Source organism: Gobius niger, assembly GCF_951799975.1.
Source record: "Gobius niger genome assembly, chromosome: 5".
Lineage (NCBI taxonomy): Eukaryota > Metazoa > Chordata > Actinopteri > Gobiiformes > Gobiidae > Gobius > Gobius niger.
In genome coordinates this window covers 28,939,242-28,955,445 of record NC_136856.1, presented here as the reverse complement: position 1 = coordinate 28,955,445, position 16,204 = coordinate 28,939,242, and the positions used below count along the sequence as shown (strand labels likewise).

The 16,204-nt window shown below is 42.9% G+C and overlaps 1 protein-coding gene across 7 annotated transcripts in view; it reads right to left on the bottom strand.

Annotated features, from left to right (window-relative positions):
• The window catches only part of LOC306963634 (teneurin-3), a 360,281-nt gene that overhangs the window by 28,235 nt on the left and 315,842 nt on the right, over nt 1-16,204 (bottom strand). For all 7 annotated transcript variants that reach the window (XM_079557215.1, XM_079557217.1, XM_079557216.1 and 4 more), the window contains 3 exons: nt 15,208-15,457; nt 11,384-11,404; nt 1,423-1,655 (listed from right to left, as the gene is read on the bottom strand). In XM_079557215.1, the coding sequence (XP_079413341.1) occupies nt 1,423-1,655; nt 11,384-11,404; nt 15,208-15,457 (504 nt within the window). The remainder of the gene's footprint in view (nt 1-1,422; nt 1,656-11,383; nt 11,405-15,207; nt 15,458-16,204) is intronic.

The following is a 16,204-nucleotide window of genomic DNA, read 5'->3' as shown; positions in this document are numbered from 1 at the left end:
ATTTCATTTTTCAATGAAGACGTTAAAAGCCTCTATAGAAGGTGAGTGGTTTGGTTTGACCTGTGGCTGGGTCTGCACAAGATTGCTTTCTGCTAAAACATTGACGAGCCGAGGGAGCCCGCGGTGAGTCCTTGGAGCTGGCTATTTGACAGTCTGAGAATCTCAGACAGATGAAAAGTGTCACATTTGAACAGAGTTCACCAAATGTCTGCAAAGACAGAAAAAAATGGAGCCATCTGCTGTTTCTTCTCTGGTCTCCGCTTCCACCCACTCCATCATTAGAGCGTCTCCCTCAGATTGCCTTCACTCAAGCCTTTATCACCATCTGAATCTCCGCGATTGCAGTTGGCGTTCACAGTGGCTACCAACTAGTGCAAAACAATTCATCTTAGCCTTTTTCATCCCCAAGACTTTATGGGCAAGTGTGCAATCCAACCACAGAGGGCCATATGCCTGCAGGCAGGTTGTGGAAAGCATGTATCTCTGTGTGAGGCTCCAGCTCTTCAAGACGAGCAGTTTGAAAAAACAGCTTTGACACATGAAAGGACACTGTTAATAGATTGTCCATATCAAATGTGAATGCAGAGCAGCTGCCGATTTCACTTTAATTACAAAGCTTCATAGACAGTCCCACTTATTTCCCCCTTGACCCACATCTATATCAAGTGTATTCATTAGTGCTCCTATTGTCCTCACACATCTGCCTCCCCTCCGCCTGTCACTCATGTCAGGACGGGCCCCCGGCTGTCCCGCCCCTTCATTATCGCAGGACATCTTAATGATGATGTTTTATTCTTACACAAATGATCTGAAATTGTTCTGCTTTCTGTAGTTTCAGTTTTGTTTTAAGAAACAGTAGCCACAGCTCCCGCAGTGACAGTCTCTCTCCCACCTGTCAGACCAACGGCCATTTATTTGCAGAGGAAAGTTTAAAAGTGTCTGTAGAGGTGTTTCACTCCGCTGTATGTTTACTGACTGAGAGCAGTAGAGGGAAGAGTGGGGAGTCTAAAAACACAGTGAAGCTTGCAGGCGTAAATATGTTCAAAGTAATGCTGTGGCCACATCACAGATTGATGAATATATACAGTATAGGCCTACGAGACCATGCTATAGGTCGGTTGTACATTATATTTGGACTACAGTTCAACGCAACCTTTTTGGATTTGCTTCAATCTTGGCACACTTGATCTTGATATACCAAATATTTAGTGAGTAAAATTCCAACAGTGTATATTTTTCAATGTATGAGTTTTGGAGATTTCAAAAGGGGGGCAAGGTTAGAATCAGGCCTTGTTGTGAATTGTATAACTTTTTTCAATTTTCTATAACATCTCTGAACAAATATATACCTTATATTTTGCCAGGGTCTAAGGGATGTTTGTTGAAGTCTAAATGTTGTATCTTGGTTACAGACAGATGTACCTTTAGGCCCGGTGAGAGGAGCCTCCGGAGCTTTGCCTCCGTCCCCGCAGTGGTTCTCGTCGAAGGGCAGGCAGTGCTCCCCAGTCCCAGCCACCACCTCGGCGTTGGACTGGATGTCTTTGGTGAAGCTCAGGATCTTGGGGCGGTAGATCCTGCGGGAGTTGGTGTCGGACACGTACAGCTGGCCGCTCACCGGGTCCGTGGCCAGGTAGTAACGGTGCGCCGGGTTGTTACTGCGATCGGTGCACAGAGGGCAGGGTCAGTTTCCCACAAAACACTTGCTTGGAATGTAAAGACTGTTTCCTGACATAGTCTTATTTCTATGGAAGGCTAATGTAATATATATTTAAACAGAAAACAAGCATGTTAAAACAAACACGTTGAAAGCTTTAGGATGTAAATACTTCTCTAGAGGAGCCTCCTGAGTAAGTGTTTTAGCCTTGAAGCAAAAGGCTAACGTTAATGTAATGCTAGCAAATGTTAAAATGGCACCGCAATCTGAGCTCATTTTGGATGAAACTCACTCGGCTTGACATTTATTTAAGTTTTCTCCTTTTTTAAATCTTTTACTTTCAAGTTTACATTAAAGCAGTACTAAGTAACTCTTGCCCCTAGAGGCCATAAGCGCAACTGCAGGTGTCGTAGCAGGTTACGATTTTTCAACTTATTAATTGTCTTGGAGAGTAAATACTACGCTGCGAGGAAAGGCGAAGGGAGAGCGGGATATTGTACATCCAATTATACAATGAAAAAAAAAATATATATCACTCAAACTTGGCCGTAAATACTGTTTAAAGTGACGTTAGCCCGCAGTTAGCTTTGCCCGTTAGCATGTTAGCTTCTTCTGCGTGATTCCCCCACCAGGGGGAGATGAAAGACCCTGCAATCATCCCATAAACACTTGTATTACCCCCACAAAGACTACGAAAAGGATTTATTAAGGTAAACACGTTACTTAGTACTGCTTTAAAATGTGTACAGGAAACAGTCTCTACACCACACTGGCCAACAGGAAGTTAGTGAAAAACATTCTACGCACATTCTCAGTCTATTGTGGCTGTTTAAATCAGTCAATAGTAAAGTTATTGTTGTTCTAATGTATGTACAGAAACTTACATTTACTAATGAATAAAAACAGCTCATTGAGTTTTAATAGACCAACAGTGAAAATTATGAACGCCTCGAATAACGTTACGGAGAAACTTCAAGGCAAAAATAAAAAAGACTAATATTATGTAAAGCCACAGGTGCTCCCATAAAACAACTGCTCCGTGCTCTCTCTCCTTATCTGTAAATAAATGGAGCTGCCTCTTTAGCACTTGTGGCTAATTGGCAGTCATTAAAATGTAATTTTCTAACACAACCTCAACTTATTAATGCGCTCTTGTTTCTGCGAGCACAGCCCAGTTTAATATACAACATGAACCTTATTATGGGCTTAAGAGAAGTCATATTTCGGCGCCCGCAGACGGAACTTTAATCTATTTTTACTTGTGTGTGAGAAACGGCGGGACGCGTTTGTATAACCAGGAGAATACCGTGTGTAAGCGAACAAGGTTAAATAGAGAGCTCTGGAAATGTGACGTTACACTGTTTAATTGTAGCTCAACGATTTATTTTTATTTTTACCATGGCTAGCTATAGTTGTAGTAATGTTCTAACACAGGTGTTGGCAATTCATTTTTTACAAGGAGCCACATAAGTAACCTGAATTGAGGGCTGTACCAACTTGAAATTCATTCTGCTGAACTTTCTCCCATTACAAAACGTACTGAACTATGTCTGGAACTCGCTTGATGGTAATTGTAAATATTGTTAAACAAAAAAAAAAAAAAGGACAGGGGCATATATTTTAAGATTGCCTTTTTCTTCAAACCACATTGACTTTCTTTTGTTGTATATATTCTAATGTCACTTTTGAATTAAATTAATATAAAATACTCAAATGGTCCTGGTGCCTCTAATACACTGCTACGCAATTCCGCGTAGCAAATGCCAAACAAATTATATAAATTGTGGAAAGAGAGTCGAGGGCCGGACAAAATTGCTTGGGGCCCGAATCCGACCCACAGGCCGCGGCTCTAACATGATGAACATCAAGTTACCGGGCCAAAGATTTACCCCATAGAGTGTGGGACGTAGCATCGCTATTAGCTGCTGAAGCATAATTGGACATTCCTCACTATAATGGACTTTCGATTGAAACTTATTTTCCTCTTGCCCTGTCATTATTGAACACATTCTTGTCAGTCTGACCTCCACATGTTTATCTTCATCCTATGTCCTATTTATTTACTTTTGTTTAATTTCTATTCTTGTCTCAATTAGTCCATTGTTATTCTACAGTGTATGGTTAACCCCAATAATATGGGAGAACATAGAGGCCCTGATATGTTTGTTGCTACAACAGCAGCCAATGTGAAATATCAGCTATTTGTAAGGAACCCACAGTATGTTACAACTGTTTTAGAGGTCGACTCAAATGGGATTTTCTCTGGCCGATTTTTGTGACCAATTTTCACCGTGATGAAGATGTGGTTCATCATAACGCTCTGACTGCGCTCTTTCCAATGAAAAGACGGCGCGATATCGACCAATAGCTGATATTGACATCTAAATTGTTTCACAAATTTCCATAGATTTAAGAGGTTCTTTATTGTCCAGGGCTGGACTGGCCATTGGGAGTTTTCCAGGTGGGCCGACGTACTTTTGGGCCGGTTGGGCCAGTCAGATCGAGATAAGGCCCGTTATACCTTACACCGGTCCACAACTAGTGGGAAAAGTCATTAGAATCTCTATCATTACATAGATGCAATTACACAATTCCTCCAATAGAGGGATGTGACGCCTTTTATACCCTTCTGGTGGCGCTTTCTTGAGTTATGGTTCACAGATAATCTCGTATAATGAGCAATAGGTCTCTCAGACATAACCCTCATTGCAAATATAAGAGGAAATAGTTTGTCCCAAGTGCATGCTGGGAGTTGTCAGGTGACTCTGTCCTGCCCCTCGTCGTCAGTGCGCGCAGTTTGGAAATCTTGTAGTTTCCATTGAAAGGATTTACAATGTTTGGCCTTTTGGGGATTTCTGTTCTCACTCCACACCTCTCTAACTCCGTGGTGAGTTTTACCCTTTCATCTTCAATCTACAGTGGGATCATTTGGCTGGTTTTGAGAAGTTTATTTGTGTTGCGAGTGGAACTTCATTAACGGAACGCACATTTTAAGATTGTTAAGTAATTTTACAAAAGTTCCTTCAAGTTGTAAATGAAAAGATTAAAGTGTCGAGGTGCTATGAGGTGTTAGCTTGAATTCGGCAGAAACAACAGCAACTATTGTCCTCGATTCGTAGCTTATACTGTTTTAGTTCATGCCAAGGGCTTATTGTTGTGCTCATCACCTCGACTATTGCATTGAATATGTTACTTTTTTTTTTTTAAGAGGGCCGGTCTTGACCCAAAAGTCCAGGGCCGATTTTTTCTGCCAGTCCAGCCCTGTTATTATCCCTTCGCATTTGACCCAACCTGTCATTAGCGGTGAGACAGGCACCCTGCTCAGTCTTCAGCTCAGTTTGGGCAGAAATGATTGAGTGGAGGATTAGCCTGCAGTGCATGTGTAAGGTTGATAGGGAAACATGGGCTATAGAACATACAAACAGCACAGACAAAGAGTAACAGAAAAGTGTGCGTAACAGAACCCAGGACGCTCTTACAGAGAAGCCAGAATACTCAACCTTCCGAATAGAAGCATTGTATTGCAAAGAAAGAGCCTTTTAGTTTTGTAAAGTTAAGGCTAAATGCTGAGGGTGGTTGATGGTTAATGTGTCACAAAGTCAGTACAGCCAGTGTGCAGTCGTAAATGCCACAGTTATTGGTGTTTGCATAGTATGATAGATTAAAGTGGGGATAATGTAAAAAATCACTAACTCGAGCATTACTGCCATTGAGAGAATTTCTAAAAAACTACTTTATATGTTAATCCCGAGTCTTTAACTTTGAGGCGAAACACTCAAGGTTGCGCAAATGAAAAATGGCTTCCTTTGGCCCCCACTCATAAACACGGCTGCTCGGCTCGCGCCTCAGTCAATAGTGGAGGGCTTTGTAAGTGGATAATGCGATGGCAAAATAAATGTGGTCATGAAACATCTTTACAAAATGATGAAGATGGAGTCATAAAACCTGACAGCCATTATGCGTCAAAGTAAACGTCCAAAATAGAAGGCGTTTGGCGCGTCGTTACAAAGTGTTCATCACCGGCAGCAGCTGCAGACGACGCCTGCACGTAATTCAGCCCGGCCGAACAGGAAACAGGGGAAACAAGGCTACGTGCAGCAATCGGATACAGATATAGTCGGATTTCTTTACCATTCTTTCACAGTTATGCATACAGTGGGGGGAAAAGTATTTGTGCAATTCTCCCGCTTAAAAAGATGAGAGAGGCCTGTAATTTCCATCATAGGTATACCTTAAAGGAATAGTTCACCGTTTTTCCATACTGAGATATGTTCTTACCTGAGCTTACACGAGTTGATGCGTACCTGTCTGGTCTTTGTGCCCGTGGAAGAGCTTGGTCGCTTCTAATTTCACCCCGTTTGGAGCTATAGGAATACATTGGGAGAGGCCAAATACTAACAACATCTTTCGTCTTTTTGCGTGACTGAGGGCACGCACAAAAACCAGACAGGTACGCATCAACTCGTCTAAGCTCAGGTAAGAACATATCTCAGTATGGAAAAAACGGTGAACTATTCCTTTAACTAGAGAGACAAAATGAGAAAAAAAAAAAAATCCAGAAAATCACATTGTCTGATTTTTAATGAATTTGTTTGCAAATGATGGTAGAAAATAAATATTTGGTCAATAACAAAAGTTCATCTCAATACTTTGTTATATACCCTTTGTTGGCAATGGCAGGGGTCAAACGTTTTCACACACTGTTGCTGGAATTTTGGCCCATCCCTCCATGCAGATCACCTCTAGAGCAGTGATGTTTTGGGGCTGTCGATGGGCAACACGGACGTTCAACTCCCTCCAAAGACTTTCTATGGGGTTGAGATCTGGACACTGGACACTCCTTCATTGCCCGGGCGGTGTGTTTGGGATCATAGTCACGCTGAAAGACCCAGCCACGTTTCATTTTCAATGCCCTTGCAGATGGAAGGAGGTTTTCACTCAAAATCTCACGATACATGACCCCATTCATTCTTTCCTTTACACGGATCAGTCGTCCTGGTCCCTTTGCAGAAAAACAGCCCAAAAACATCGATGCTTCCACCCTCATGCTTCGCAGTAGGTATGGTGTTCTTTGGACGCAACTCAGCACTCTTTCTCCTCCAAACACCACGAGTTGAGTTTTACACCAAAAAGTCCCATTTTGGTTTCATCTGACCATATGACATTCTACCCGTCCTCTTCTGGATCATCCTCTCTAGCAAACTTCAGAGCCAGGACATGGACTGGCTTAAGCAAGGGGGACACGTCTGGCACTGCAGGATTTGAGTCCATGGCGGCGTAGTGTGTTACTCACGGTAGTCTTTGTTACTTTGGTCCCAGCTCTCTGCAGGTCATTCACTAGGTCCCCCCCGTGTGGTTCTGGGATTTTTGCTCACCGATCTTGAGTGGAGCCCCAGATCAAGGGAGCTTATCAGTGGTCTTGTATGTCTTCCATTTTCTAATAATTGCTCCCACAGTTGATTTCTTCACACATAGCTGCTTACCAATTGCAGATTCAGTCTTCCCAGCCTGGCGCAGTTCTACAATTTTGTTTCTGGTGTCTTTCGACAGCTCTTTGGTCTTGGCCATAGTGGAGTTTGGAGTGTGACTGTTTAGGGTTGGGGACAGGTGTCTTTTATACTGATAACAAGTTCACAGACTTTGCCATTAATACAGGCAACGAGTGGAGGACGGAGGAAGCTCTTAAAGAAGACGTTACAGGTCTGGGAGAGCCAGAAATCTTGCTTGGTTGTAGGTGACCAAATACTTATTCTCCACCATGATTTGGAAATGAATTAAATAAAAAATAAGACAATGTGATTTTCTAGATTTTTTTCCTCATTTTGTCTCTCATAGTTGAGGTAACGATGAAAGAATGATGAAAATTACAGGCCTCTCTCATCTTTTTAAGTGGGAGAACTTGCACAATTGTTGGCTCTCTAAATACTTTTTCCCCCCACTGTATGCTAACCAGGTTAACCTAGTTTTCTTATTTTAAACATGATTTTGAATAGAATGGCAGCCTTATTTTGTTTGACCTCTTGAAAATGTTTGTTAGTTCACATGAGCACCACCTCATGACATCAGCAGGTGGAACAGGCCTTTTGAGCTTTGAGTTTTTTATGTCAGATTAGAAGAATCCCAAAGTATAAAAGCAAAACAAAAGCAATGCCTACACGTATCGCTTTGGTGTTGTGTGTCTTTGCAATAATGTTGGCGAGATACACACGCTCGAGGCGCTTTTACCATGTGTCGGCTTTGATCGAGAGACATCAGTAGAATCTCGCGCGCTGTTTTTGTTTTTCCCTTAGCTTTAGCCTGATGCGACCCCGGACCAGGTGTTGGCGCAGGTGTCCGCTCCATCTATACATTAAACTATTACGCACAGATCACAGCCGGCGCCGGCGCACGGCCGTTTACCGCCAGCTGATCCAGACAGCAGCCGCCATTACGGGGCGGGCCATCTGGGAGAATTAGCATAAAGGTTTGCATAACGGATGTATGTGGCTGCGTCATTTGAAACAGTTAGATTTGCACCACACATGGGCTGGGTGCTGCGGGACAGTTGTTGTTAGGGTAACCGTTTAGATCGGATACAAACATGTTCCCACAGTTCCCACTTTTCGGACCACGACACCCAAAATCACCAGACCAACAACTCGGGACCCCCCACTGTAAAATATAATGAGTATTTGTGTAATAAACTCAGGTGCATTTAAAATCAGGTTTATTAAAGTCTGTTTTGATATTTGGCTTTCACTCAAAAATATTGTCTTACAAATATCTCGCGACCCCCACTTTGGGAACCCCTGATTTAGTTGACCTGCTGAGCTACTGGATAGAAAGACTTTAGTCGGCGTATCTACCTGCAATGACTCCATGAATGTATATTTGCCTGCTCTTTACGCCCCTCTATTTGATCATTTATTCAGCGGTTCCTTATTATTCCACGTTACGCCTGGCCCTGCGTGCCCCGATGATTCAGTGTCTCCTGATTGTCAGTTTATCTCTGCCTGATCTAATGCTGTCTTATTCATGAATACAAAACAGCTGAGTAAGCACCTGGGGGACGCCACATCTGCCAAGCGTCATAATGTAGATGTGATTATGTTCACCATAATGGCCCCGCTCGCCGCGCTCTTTGACTGGCCTGGATTACAACACACTGGGATGGAGAGGCCAAAGGCATTTTGACCCATTATGATATTCACACGCCGCTTTTTACACACGGCTTCAAACATCTGGAATACAGTACTTCATGTGATCAACTAGTTTCTGCGTGTGGTTTTGTTTCAGAGGTCACTGTGACTCGTTTGCGTTGGCAGGTGTGGATGCAGTCTGTTTGCTCTCCTCTATGACCCTGTGCGGCAGAGGGCTTTGGCTCCGTGTCGGAAATCAGTCTGCTGACCTTCTTTCAGAGCCCCATTATTTTCATGTATTTATGCTAAAATATTTCATGTGCTCAGGTTAGATTAAGTTGCTTCATGATATATATTCTCAGTCGTATGTCACTTGTAAAGGTGCGTTGCAGGCGACTGGTAACTGGTATCTTTCCCACTTCAGATTCAGATTCATTTATTGGCCATTTGCACTTTTAAAAACCACATTGGAACAAAATGTGCAAAGAGCTCAAAGTGCGATATAAAAAAACAATATACACAATATACACAATATAAAAAACAGAACAAACAAACAATGCCACATTAAAAGCCTAAGGGCAAAACATTGTACAATAAAAGTCCACACCGATAAATATAATAGAAGTGCCTGTTTAAAGTGCCTTGTTTAAAGTGATCACAGCTTGAGGAAAGAAACTGTTCATATGTCGATCAGTAGAACATATGATGGAGCGATACCTTCTCCCTGAAAAAAGTGAGATTACCAAACTTGAAAATGACGACTTACGACCTTAGAGCGTTCCAGGTGAATAAACTGAATATCCACAAAACTGCTAATGCTACAACAGTTAGCTCATACGATGCTAACGTTTTATGAAAGTTTCTCCAAACCAGATATAATTAAAAACATGTAACATAATGTTATGTTGAAAACTGTCAACAAAAGTAACGTTCAATTTTGTTACAGTTTTAACATTAGCTGCTCCTCCACTGGGGGCGCCATTACTGTCTTCATCTCCCATTTCGACTCGTAGCAGTCTTGAGGTTCATGAGTTTACAAGTTGTAATTACCACCTCGAGCAGCGCTCCAAGGCATTTTTCCAAGTGGAAGGTGGGAAATTTACCAGTTACCAGTTGCCTGAATCAACAAAAAAACGTACAAAGACGAGCTAATCACAAGACCGTGGGAACGCAGGGTGCTGAGGGTGCTGCAGCAGCCCCTAGTGGGTAGTTTGCGTATTGCAAGCGATATCGTTAAACAGGAAATATGCACAGAAAAAACACTTTTGGGGACAATCTCTTCCTTCAACACTCCCTGACTAACATATGTTCCCACGGCTCTGGCTAATCGTACACCTGTTCATAAAGATTTTTTTTACATTTGAACTGCCTCTCCCGAATATAAATATGACGAATCACGATTATTCACAGTTCATTTGAATGTAATCATAATTATGACAATTTGGATTACATTCATACACTAGGCCGGCATAAAACGCTCTAATTCAAAGCCTCTCCTCATATTTCATTAACAAACTAACAGTGCCGCTGCTTCCTACTCGCTCATAACGCGCTGTGAGTCAGATCCAACACTGAGCCCATTATGACTGAATGGCATTGTGCAGTACATGCGCCGCTGTTTCGTTAACGCATTAGGCAAAAGAGGCCCTCGTTTTCAATGCAAACAATGAGAGAGAAGAGTTATACAAATGTATGCCAATGTCAACGATGCTACGACGCAAGGAGGGGATGCCGGCGCTGCTCAGGGACAAATCACGCACACAACAGGCGAAATGTAATCAATTCATCAGAAAACATCAGGTTTGCAGCCTCTAGTGTCTCTGGAGCTTGTGCTCACCGCGGGGTGAGCGAAAAAGGAAAGAGAGGATGGTGCCAAGAGAGAGAGAGAGAGATTGAGTGCTTAATGTAGGTAGAAAAATGCTACATAACAATACAAAAACCCACGTGTTTTTTTGGTCATGTTTTTTGTCATGTTTTTTGTCATGTTTTTTGTCATGTTTTTATCGTGTTTTTGAAGTTTTTTGTCATGTTTTTGTAGATTTTTGTTGTGCTTCTTTTTTTTCCGTTGCTTTGTTGTCCTTGTTTCGCCACATTTTTGTTGCTTCCTTTTTTGCGTTTTTGTCACTTTATTTGCGGCTTTGTCTTGTTTCTCTTCTGTTAAGTTTTTGTCACATTTTCGTTGTGTTTGCATCTCCTTTTTCATCGCTATGATGACACTGTTTTTCGAGAAGCTTTTAGATTCGGGTAAAAAACCAAACTGGAGAAAATGTGTTCGGTTCAGGCGTGGGCTAAGAGGTTAAGAAGAGAGCAGAGAACGCATATACTTTGGATACTAATCTAAAACTTTGACACACAACTCTAAACAAGCATTATTAACTCCTTGCTTGCACACATTTCATAATTGATTCATTGTTGGTCCATTGTTTGTTCAGAATTAACTTGTGCTTAAGAACTTCAGCTAAAGACTTCCTTTTCACGTGCGTTACAGAGTCAACAGACCATCAATCGAATGCATTTTACTGCTCCTTTGTGACTTTCTTACTTTCCTCAAAGAACACTGATGACACGTACAAACACAAACATGCACATGCCCCAGAGGTGAAGCACCTACCTGTGTCTAAAGTCTTTATTCCTGCGGAGAGAGGAGCAGAGGGGAAAAGAGAAAATGAATTAGAACCAGCAAAACCACACAGACACTTCGTTCGTTTGTTTGTTTGTTCTCGGTGTTATTTCGTCATGAGCCCCTCTGCTCGTTCCCATTAGAAAAGCTTGAAGAGCAAACAGCAGACCATCTCCCCCCTTTTCCTCTCAGGGTCCAGACAGGACGAGCAAACATCAGAATGTGCAGAGCGTCACAGTATCCCCTTGAAGAGCGAGCGCGGCCACTAGAGAGAAGGCGGCCTGCGGCTGAGACTGCCCACTGACATGAAAATACACGTCTCCATAAGGCCGCTCGCTTTGACCACCCGTATTGGAATATTGATTCGGGCACTTGTTACGCAGGCCGCTGGATCCCGCAGCCGTGTCCGCGGAGAGTAGAGGAATTCATGAGCAGATTTGTTGTATAGCATGAGAAATAAAGTCAGCGAGCCAGGACTGCGGCAGTCTGATGAGAGGGTTATGGAGGATTCTTTACACATACTTTCATCATATCCACATTTAAGACCGTCACTGGCAGCGCCTTCAAGGTTATTGTTCAGATGCAACAAAAGGGACCAATATGAGCTCAGCTGGTGACTTTGAAAACCTTTACGGAGACCAACAAAGAGGGTGAGAAATGCTGCAAATTCAACAGATGTGACATATTTTAGCACATGCTTTTGATGCATGATCAAAACCGGTCGGACATGGAGAAGGCCAGTGACGTGCGGTGAGGCTTGTTGCTGGTGAGGCACATGTTGTATAGACTATATGTAAAGTCAACAAAACTGCAGGAAAATTAAACTTGCCGTCTCTGGTAATTGTTGTTATTGTTGTTAATGTTACTTTGAAATAACAATAGCCAGTTCCAGTAATAAGTTGACAACCCTGATGTGCCACGCGGACACTGCGTGAAGGTGCCGACACTCGCACTGCAGAGACTCTATAGCATTTCATTCATTGAAGCAAAACTAAGTCACTCTAGAGGCCATAAGCACCACTGCAGGTGTCGTAGCATGTTATGTTTTTTTACTCATTAATTGTCCGTGAGAGTAAATACTACGCTGACAGAACAGACAAAGGGAGAGAGGGATATTGTACATCCAATTACACACTGGAGATAATTTATTTCACTCAAACTTGGCTGTAAACACTGTTTAAGTGGCGCTAGCCCACAGTTAGCTTTGCCCGTTAGCCTGTTAGCTTCTTCTTTGTGATTCTATTAGTGTGTATTGGTGACTCCGACCCGGAGGCAGGGAAGTTGCAAGTGTGGTTTTCTGGACAGAGACACCAGGGGGAGATGACAGACCCCCCAGTCATCCCATTAACACTTGTATTACCCCCAGAGGGACCACGAAAATAATTTATTATGGTAAAAGAGTTACTTAGTACTGCTTTAAAAGTAGGTCTAATCAATAAAGTTTTCACTATCACTCCTTCACATTTGAATTGCCTCTCCTAAACTGTGCAGAGTAATTAAACAGACAGGTTTTCACTTGTAGGCCACGTTTTTTTTGTAGAAATGTGTAGCGCAGACACAGCGCCCCCCTCGTATCTTCAGGGGCAGTACAGCAGAGGCTAACATCACATCGGATCTTTAAAAACGCATGCAGTTTAAAGTTAAATAAACAGGTTAATTGTTCTTGTGCCAGAGAATGAGCCCAGGTTAGTGTGTGTTGGGACACTCTTTATACAATATCGACAACTGATAAATGATTTGGCAATTTTTAACCAGGAAATTGATCAAAATCAAAGAAAATCCTGATCCCGATGTCTGACTGTGATTCCACTGACACATGACTTCTCTGATAAATGCTCTAAATTCAAACACATGTGCATTTTCTAAGGATCCTTGTTCACGAAACCCGGATCTTAAAACAGTGGCAGTTCAGAGAGTTATGGTGACCCTATTTTAGAGCAAAAGACAAATATCCTCCACTTTTTCACCTAAGCAAAGCGCGCGTATAACAAAGGGAGATGTACTTGTTCCGCTTGTGCTAGTTTAAATCCGTTTGCATGTGTGCGTGGATTAATTTCCGCGGTGTTCTTTATCTAAAGCACCTGACAGCCGCTCTCGTGGTGCTGTTTTGTTTTGTTTCAGTGTAATTGCGGTAAAAGAGCTGCTGGGAAACAAGTCTCTCTTAAACCATTATTTACTGAGGCCTCGTCACAGCTACACTTGTGAACTAATGCTCATCTGCGCGTTGTGCAACACACACAACACTCGAGCGTTTGTGCTGACTTTTCTCTTCAGTTACATCTCAACTAGGGCTGAGTCTCATAGTTAAACCATTGGCTTTTTTTTTTAACCAAATGTTGACGCGTAGGTGCAGGACTTCTTGGTAGTGCTGTATGTACAGGTAGATAACTTGACATTTCATTTTTAATTGATTCCTTTAAAATTGTTCAGCCCCAACTTCAACTAACTCCCAACTAAAGGCCAAAGTTGAATTAATTCAGAATTTTTTTTTGGATTGATTTTGAATTCTAAAAGTCCAAATTTGAATATTTCCCTCTCCCTGTCATTAATACAAATGTCAGCAGGAACACACTGAAAGATTAATAATAATTATAATGAAAGGTTAAAGACAACCCAATCATTTACTCTCATATTGTCAAATGCAGCTTTCAGAGCTTTAAGGCAGTTTTCCAGTGTGGTGTGTACGCATCTGTATTGGACTATGACCTGATGTGCACACAGTCAACATCTGCCTCGCTGGAAAGAGCCAAATGGCCTAAACGGAGCCATTCTGAGAGGTGCCAGCTTGGCACGAGGGCATAAATCATCCCAATTACAGCTGAAGACAGGATGTCTGCGCTAATTATGGAGACAGATAGGAAAAGGATTTCACATCTCACTGGCTCGAGGAGAGACTGATGTCACTACACATCTGAACAGAGAAACGTTTTACTTTCTCCCCTCAATCAGAGTTCAACAAATTCGATTGAGATCAACCACTGCTGCGCTCTTGCCCAGGGGTTTAGACAGCAGCACATATGCTCAGAGTGCCCATTCAGTTGCTGAATGTCTCTTTCCATTCCAAAATGCACCTTATGGTAAATGGTCTCAACTTATATAGCAGTTTCCCACTTACACAAGGCACTCAGAGCCACTCACCCATTCACACTCTCACTCATACACCAATGTGCTAATGGTGTATGAGTGTGGGAGAAGTGTCTGGCCCAAGGACACCATGACAGACCTACAGGAGCTTCTGATCCTGAGACGACTCGCTCTGCCATCTGCGCCCTTATTCATTTGTTTGTTTGGTCAGGACAGTGCATGTTAATGAACACACATGGGACTGATGCATGTCAACACGCCTCGCTGGATTAGAGCCGTGGGCTAATTCCCATTCGTTGTCCCCGACTTGCACACTCAAACACACTCTCACTCATCCTGGCATGTTTTTAGTGGTCGGGGAAACCGGAGTACCCAGAGGAAACCTACACAGACACAGGGAGAACATGCAAACTCCACACAGAAAGGCCCCGTCCAGGTGGAGAATGTCACTCATATCACTTATACGGCCATTAAAGGAGACACATCATGCAAAAGCTTTGACCATGTAACTAAGTTGTTCCCTCGCCAAAAAACATTAGCTCAGTCTTGAAAAATCCTGGTCACTTTGGCCATTTCGTCGATTACATCATAGATTAAATGCAAAACTGTCATGTAAATCTCCTGGCATGCGGCCAACACAACGTTACAAAAGCTAGATTGGTATAAAAAAACGCTGAAACATCCACTTCCTGATATCTAAGCGATCTGGGTCATCGCCTCGGCGTTCCCACCTGAGCTCCATGATGCTGGTGACGTTGCCGGACGGGTAGATGCGGCGGATGTAGTTGAAGTCCCCCACGTAGAGGCTCCCGTCGATGCCCCAGGCCAGGGCCACCGGGGCCAGCAGCTTGTTGCCCTGCGCCTGCCCGTTGCAGCTGGGGCACGAGATGCTGCGGCGGCGCCCGTTCCCCATCACCGTGGAGATGACCGGCGGCTGCAGCGAGATGAACTGGTTCTCCCCGCTGCCTTTGTACAGAATGCCTGCAAACACACACAATAGTAGTATGTTTTTTTAGTGTGTGTGTTTTCACCATGGCGGGGGATATAGGTCTAGCACCCTCTTCTGGTGCTTTTCATGACTACACTTCATAACCACTGAGGCCTGGAGGTATTTCAGAGGTTAAGTTGTCAAAAAGTAGTGTGAAAAGTAAATAAAGCTTAACATAGGAACTTTTGACATAAAAAACAGAAATGAAAAGCAATGTGAAAAGCAGAAGGTGTGACAGACAAAACGTACATCCCTATAGTGCAATGACTCTGAGACTTTTTGGCACCGCATCACTGTCGGAAATAGCATCAAGGTGAGGGGAAATCTGTCAGCGGCACCGCGATGAACACAGCGAAATCATCCACTTGTCAAAAACATCATCTGTCTTCAAAATTGAACAACACTAACTTGTGTTTTTTTTACATGAAATGCAACGACTGACAGCGGTTGTTGGCTTTATAAAGGGGAGCGCTGACATGTCGGCTACAATGGCACACGGTGTAAATGCAGTTCACATTGCACTTATCCACAAACTGTGGATAAGTGCAATGTGTATCACTTATCCAAACTGTGGATAAGTGATACAAATGATACAAGTTCGTTTCCCAGTGCTTCAAATGTAGGCGTCGGCACAGTCCACACTTCAGGAGAGTCACAGGCTTTTATTAGAAACTATAGCGGTAGGAATAATCCCCATGTTAGGAATTTGTCTCATACTGGTGTAAATGATTACTCACGTG